This window comes from Musca domestica, unplaced genomic scaffold (genome assembly GCF_030504385.1).
Source record: "Musca domestica strain aabys unplaced genomic scaffold, Musca_domestica.polishedcontigs.V.1.1 66, whole genome shotgun sequence".
Lineage (NCBI taxonomy): Eukaryota > Metazoa > Arthropoda > Insecta > Diptera > Muscidae > Musca > Musca domestica.
Window position 1 is genome coordinate 4,276,071 of NW_026712376.1, and position 7,338 is coordinate 4,283,408.

At 32.3% G+C, this 7,338-nt stretch overlaps 1 protein-coding gene and 1 long non-coding RNA gene across 3 annotated transcripts; one reads left to right on the forward strand and one right to left on the reverse strand.

The window, feature by feature from the left end:
• Positions 1–1,379: 1,379 nt before the first annotated feature.
• Positions 1,380–4,961, forward strand: LOC101896107 (RINT1-like protein). 2 transcript variants are annotated; one of them, XM_005176873.4, is made up of 10 exons: positions 1,380–1,667; positions 1,749–1,911; positions 1,972–2,213; positions 2,719–2,913; positions 2,978–3,098; positions 3,164–3,273; positions 3,336–3,498; positions 3,559–3,784; positions 3,841–4,633; positions 4,715–4,961. In XM_005176873.4, the coding sequence occupies exons 2-10, from the start codon at positions 1,765–1,767 to the stop codon at positions 4,902–4,904; spliced, it is 2,187 nt and encodes a 728-aa protein (XP_005176930.1). In that variant the 5' UTR covers positions 1,380–1,667; positions 1,749–1,764; the 3' UTR covers positions 4,905–4,961. The 2 variants fall into 2 exon arrangements, with proteins under 2 accessions (XP_005176930.1, XP_005176931.1); XM_005176874.4 differs by having other exon boundaries at positions 1,380–1,570.
• A 1,808-nt stretch (positions 4,962–6,769) lies between these two features.
• LOC131805931 (uncharacterized) lies at positions 6,770–7,269 on the reverse strand. The gene is made up of 2 exons (XR_009343899.1): positions 7,044–7,269; positions 6,770–6,984 (listed from the first exon to the last, which is right to left on the reverse strand). It is a non-coding gene; the product is annotated as an uncharacterized LOC131805931 (long non-coding RNA).
• Positions 7,270–7,338: the final 69 nt, after the last annotated feature.

Consider the following 7,338-nt stretch of genomic DNA (forward strand, 5'->3'; position numbering starts at 1 on the left):
ATCATGGTAGGAAAATGCTGGTAGTCGCATTGACACAGCTGCTGGGGTAATGAACTGTCAAACCAATTTTGGAATTGATAATGTTGAATGAAAAATTATTCAAATTTGTAAAAACTATTGAAAATTGCGTATCAAAACATACTACGATTGACTTAGTATAAGAAAATATATAAAAAAATCTACTTATTTATATTCCCATTTTTTTATTTATTTTATGGATTTTTCTACCATGCAGTTAAAAGTAAAGCTGGGAATACATAAAGCGCTTATTTGACTGGCTTAAGTCATCGGCTGGCTTCTTCGGAAATGAACAAAGGAGCCTAGGGCCAAAATCGAACTAGGTCAACTAAAACTCCTTTGTTCATCTACGAAGAAGCCAGCCGATGACTTAAGCCAGCCAGATAAACGCTTTATGTATTTCCAGCTTTAGGTAGAAAGCTATTGGCTGTTAATTTTTTTCTTTGAGCTTGTCCGATTTCTGCCAATTTTGTTTTTATATTTATTGATTTGGAAAATGAAAAAATAAAACAAATTCAATAACCAGAAGAAAAGTACCATGGTAGAAGAATACAAGTAGATACATCAACATTGATGTGTCAAAATTTTTAAAATGTTTTTACAAAAAAAGGAAGATTTTGTTAAATCTTTCTTATGCGACGCCAATGGAATGGAATTTTCAATTCCATGATGGGTTTGACAGTTCGTTGTCCCGTCACCTATGTATGTCGATGCGTCTACATGTTTTCTTCAACCATGAAACGCACATTGCGACTGACATTTATTATATCATTCCTTTACAATCACTTTTGTTGTCCCTTACTTAAATAAATGATTTTTACAGAATTATGGCAAGCTTTTTGTAAAACTATGCATTTTTTTTCGAAATGTCATCTTAATTTGGTTTAAAAATAATGAACAAAAATAATTTGTAATTAATTTCGTGAAATAAATCTATAATTCATTTTTTCAATATAAAATAAACGATTAGGGTTATCCATTTGTATATGTAAATACATTTTGTTGTTATTGCCATATTATCAATATAATATATGGCAACATAAATTCAGTAAACTTTACGTTAAAATATAAAGGGAAGATGGTCTTGTGTTTTGCTTATCTGACAGTTCATACTTAAATCAAACTTGTAACAATGAAAACGATGTATGTGTCCGGCAACATAATTTTTTGTGTAACATGTGCCGTCTGATAGCGCCTTAAGCACCATAGTACGTGCATCTGGCAATTTCAAAAAATCCTGCATTAATCGGCTGTTCTTTGAAGTGAACAAGAAGAAGAAACCGTTGTCCTCATGTCTCTTTCGTAAACAAGAGAGGTACTCGGTGATTTTGCTTTCTGTCTACTTTTTATCGGGAATTACTTTTTGCCTGTCTTATTTGTCGCGTTGGGGACGTCTTTCATTTCGGTTTCCCACTTGACGTGTTTTGTTGTCGTGGAATAAGGTTTCTTGCTGATGACTCTATCCGTGGAAAATCTAACGTTTGTGTAAACCAAAAGTCTTTTTTGGCCTAAAATATTAATTGTGGGAACAACTGATCAATGTTTGGTTAAGGTAATCGGTTGATAGCGCCTTCAATTGTTAGTCAGCAATAACTAGGCCCTACTTCTCTCCGAGTTCTAAAACGAATTGGATGACCATTGGTGTCTTGGTAACTGGATATCTTTGGTCTAATTTAAAAGACCTTACTCGCTCACTATATTTTACTGAATAATTTGTAATATTGAAATAGCACACGAACAGTCATCATGTCTAAAATGCAAGTGAATAACAAATTTGAAGAGCGCATACTGGCTCGTATTAATAATGAAATTGGCAGCGACTTTAAGAAACTCCACAGAGCCTCCCTTTTGGTTGATGAATACAAGTCTCGTTTAGAAACTTTGCGGGAAAAGGTAAATATCAATTTATATCGTGTGGACCTATGGCTAAATATGCTAATTTTTATACTCTAGCTTAGCTATGAAGAGCCGAATAATATCTCCAGTTTCAAATCTGCCTTTGAATGTGAACAACATACTTGTGATACCATAGACTTCCAAATGGCCAAACTACAAGAGTTTGGCAAAAAGCTCGTAGAACGCATTTCTGAATCCAATAAAGCATTGAATGCTGTCAAACCGGATTTGGAGCAAGTCAGAAAATTGCAACAATTGGTTCAATATTTGCGTATAGTTCAGGATATACAAGAAATTAGGTATGTAAATATGCCAACTCCATAACTCACCACCAACCATCGATATAATTCATTTTCTTTAAAAAATGTGCTTACCGATTAAAAGACCTTAAGACGAAACAGTATTAAAGAAATCACAATTTTATACCTTTTCCCCAGTTTTGGTCTATAGATACGAAACCGTTGAAAATTCATGTAATGGCCAACTACAAAAATATACTTATGATTTCAATACACATCTATTCAGAATATATAAACTTGATTTGTGCGGATCTTAAAGGATTTATTTCGCTTGTGTAGTAAAACAAATGTAGTAGACTTAAAAAGGAAAAAATCGTATAACTACTGAGTTCAATAGAGCATATATGTGTTTTTGGAACTGGAACTTTATAATTGAATCCAACCCGTATTCTTAGGTTGGTTTTTTTTTGTAGTTAAGTTTCACATAAAAGTATAAAAATTAATTAATTAGAGATAAGATGAGTGATTTTAGGCAGATTTATTCATTCAATTATTTTTCTTCCAGTAACGCTCTTACGCAGTGTATAAATGGCAAAGATGAATCTAAAATGATAAATCTCTACTTAAATTTATACGAAGAAGGAGATTATGATCACAGCGTTGTCGGACGTCTTACCAGTGTCGAAGCTCCATTCCTCAAAACATTTGCCACTCAAACTGCAATTCACTGGCACAGCTTGCTAAAGGAGAGATTTTCCAAGTATGGAATCCATAGAATATGGAATCTAAATACCATAAACACTACATATGTGTTCTTTTTACAGAGAATTTGAAAATGTGCTCAAATCTTTGAAATGGGGACAGAAAGAACACGATTCCTTATTAATCAAACCATCTGCCGATAACATTACCAAGGCGCAATTATTAGCCGAATATCTGTTTTTGGTGTGTGTTCAAAACATTTTAAATTTGATTTTAAATGTGTCATAGAATTAAATTTCCTATTCTAGTTAAAATCACCAGCTGAAGAAACTGAACAACTGGAAATGATAGCTCCCAGCATTATTTGTCAACCCTTATCAACTGTAACTAAGTATTTAGTAGCACCCTATAGACAACGGTTAGTTATTATCGAGCAACATATTTCAATACACCTAGTATAATTGTAATTGAATCTTTCAGATTTATGTACCACTTCACAGGTGTGAAACAGACAAATCGTTTGGATAAGCCTGAATGGTTTTATACGCAAATCTTAAACTGGGGCAAAGAGACTCACCTGTTTGTTGGAAAAACATTCCAAACATCTGCAGTTAAAGCAGGAAAATTGGACTTCAATATCAGGGTATGGAAATAATTACTCATAACATTCATGGCTATACTACAAATTATTATTCTTTATTAGTTGGAATTTATGCGTGGTTTAGTTCAATTGACGATTGAAAAACTTATAGCAGACATTGAGGAAATAAGTCGAGATGAAAATCTTTTCGCACATTTATTAGATGAAACATTGGCATTTGAAGCTGAATTAAGAGAAAATTTTGGATATCCTGCCAGCTTTCCCAGTGCTATATGTGTAATTACCCAACCAGTGTATTTACTCAAATGGATATCGTTGGAAGAAAGATGTAATGATGTTGTATTTATGAAATTGTATCCCACTAACGACTGTTTATACTTTCAGTTTGCTCTGAGAAAATGGATATGATACTGCAAGCCGAAAATCCCTGGCTACTAATTGATCCTAATATATACGATGATGATTTAAAAATTCCCAAGTGTGCAGATCAATTTATACGTCTGCTAGAGGCCATAAAGGACCGCTATTATTCCTTAATACAGCCAGGACATCAATTACAATTTTTAAGTTTACAACTCGAATTGATAGATAACTTTCGACGTCGCCTTGTGCAACTTCATAGTAGTGGCATGGTGGAGAGTATCCCCATATTGAATGCTATTAATTACATTAAAATGGTATTGAGTGAATGGGGTGAAAATGTACACTATTTGCACTTACATGCGGCCCTGGTTGGCCCGAATGCCGATGAAATCAATTCGGTCTTTGAAAATCCCGTGTCCGAACTTGAACATTGGACTGAAAAACTATTGAAGAACTTAGCCACAAAGGCCGTTAATGAAATTAAAGCCAAATCAATGCCATACAGACATGACTGTTGGCCCACCATGCCAGACCAAAACAATAAAGAGCCTTTCATATTATCACCAAGTGCCGGAGAAATGTTCCAAGTGATGGTCACAGTTTTGCACAATCTAGAAAGAGAATTGTCATCTAATCTTTTTAATTTGACTCTGAGATTAATAGCACAACAAATCGATGCTTATATATTGGACAGTATGATTATGAACACAAAATTCTCACCTGCTGGAGCAGCCCAATTTAATTACGATATGACACGTAATTTATTTGCATTATTTGGTCAATATTGTAGGAGGCCAGATTTATTGTTCAAGAGGTATATACAAAAATGACTTAATACTCCAAAAATTTAATCTAATTTTGTTGTTTTGTTGTTTTTTTTTTTTTTTTTTCTTAGAATCCATGATGCCAACAAATTGTTAAATTGTGCCCTTGGCACTGCTATGCTATTACACGAAACTCTACAAAGCGAAGAAACATCCTTGGAGGAAAAAATGAAGTCTTTAAAAGAGTTGGGAATTGTAAATTTCAAACCCAAAACTTGTGTTGAGGTCCTAGAAAGGCGAATAGATATAAGAGCTTTTTAAATCAATTGTAAAAATATTTTTTTTCACAAAACACTGTTTCCATTGTGAAGAAAACGTGTATATAGTTTGCTTTAAATTGAATATACACCCAGTTGGTGGACAAACTGAAATTCTTACCAAAGGTAGGCCTTTTAAGCTGGTTTAAAAAAAATACATATAATTAAATTTTCCGGGTGAAATTTAAGGTCCCAAAGTAACAGAAATATATATTTTTTATTTGGCTGTTTCTAAAACGAAAATATATATTCAAAATACTACCACAAGCAGGTATTTTTATACAAAGTTCCTCAATTACCTTTTTTGCCTCTTTCAATTTGTTTTCAAACACTCCGAATTTACATTAGGCATGTTCACAGTTTCTCAGTTTGTAGAAAGATTAGGTAAGGGGAATCGAAAGGGAGAATTGTTTTGGCAATTAATTTTGAGTTTTTATTTTTTATTCAAAAATTGCTCTGTTCCAGAACTAAAATTTTTACAGTTCTAATGTTACAGTTTTTTTTTTAATTTTTTTAAATTTTTACTTTCCCTTTTATGATATCGAAAAAAAATTGCAAAAATAGTGGAAAATCGGTTATCGTAGTAAAAACTTATACAATCTTGCAGTTCAGGAACAGAGCAAATATAAGTAACACTAAAGGTTCAAGTACATAATAAGTTTGAAGTCATGACTAGGTAAGCCATGGTAAAAAACGAAAACTCCTGAAATCAAATTGTACCCAAGTCCATTCTCTAAGAAAAACTTCTTTTCCGAGAACTAGAGTTTAAAAAATTTAAAACCATCTCGCTTATGTTTGAGCCAATCAATAATTATAGACTAACAAAAGCATTTGTTCGATAGGTATTTTCATGAGCATTCACAAAAACTATAAGGTAGATTCGGCGTTTGAACCGAAAACAACAAACACATGTAATTTCCTTTTCTTTTAACAAACGCACTGTTTTCACAGAATGGCCAATAATTGGTCTGTTCCAGAACCTGCAAGAATCTACTAGTTTTGCATTTATTTTATCGTTGTAAAAACTTTTATATTCATGCAGTTCTGGAAAAGACCAAATCTAATGTGGCGTTTCCACTGCACTTGATTCGCTCTCTATTCGTTGTTTGACCCTTAACTATGAAAAAACTACCTAATTCTTCACACAAAATTTCCTGAGCGAACACTCATATTTGTACGTTGTTCAAATCAAATCACTCTCAGAACAACGAAAAAATATGTCCCATCCCTAATAAATGAGAACATTTATCGAAAAAATAAGTTATGACATTTAAAAATTAAAAATAGAAAAATTAAGTGAAATTTTAAAAATTTTTGGGATGACTGAAAATGATGAATGAAAACTACAATGTTGAATGGCGTATGTACATTCAAACGAAAGTAAATTTTGTTTTCTCTCTCATTCGAGGTACGCATTTGGTCCACGAGTTGAAATTTCCACAGAAAACTGCAAACAAAAGAGGCAATATTTTCAAAATGTTTCTATCGGCAGAAAAAATGTTTGACAAGTGCCTCTCCAGCAGAATTTAGAAATGGAAAAACACAAAAATATGTTCAAAATGTCAACATTTACACAAAAAGTTAAAACCGTGAATGAAAATTGTAAAATTAATGATATAATAAATCTTTGGGAGGAAAACAATAATTTCTTCTATTCATATTAGTGAGAATTTCATGTATTTTCGTACCCCAACATACCAAAATGGCTTGAGAATAATATTACAATAAGCTTATGAACATAAGGCTTAAGCTTGAGAAAATCTTGAGAAAACATTGAAAAATGTTTGTATAACAAGTATAGAATAATCGAAACGGAACCCTTATTTATAAGCTTATACTTGAAATTGTAGAATAAGCTTACAAAAATAATATTATAATAAGCTTATTTTTGTAATAGTATAAAATATTATTTTTTTTAGTTTTTAATCATTTTTAACGTTTTTTCTTGATGGACATCCCAGTAGTCACTGCCGCATGTGGCCTTGATACCCTGACGCTTTCTTCTCCCTTATTTGAACTTCTGCATCTCTTCCACTAAGACTACACATTTATTGAATTCCTGCAACTTTTTTGATGCTTCCAATCTGAAATGGGATTGGAATAATTTATGTGAAAGATTCCCGGATTTATTATTCATCCATACCTTAAGGGTTCGGTCCACAAATGGGTCCTAAATTCGCGTAATTTTGTTTTTTGCCAAAGAAAATAATTTCTTGCTGACAATTTTCACAAAAAATCAAAACTAATTTGTCAACAAGGGACAGACTTGAGAAATGTTTGTGGAACATAAGTGTTTCTCAAGCATTGTTGAAAAATTATATTTTTATAATATTGTTCTCAAGCTGTATTGTATTTTTGGTATGTTGGGACGAATTCCCATTAAAATCAAAAAACAAAATTTTTGAAAAATGTAATTATTTTACTATGAATTACGAATC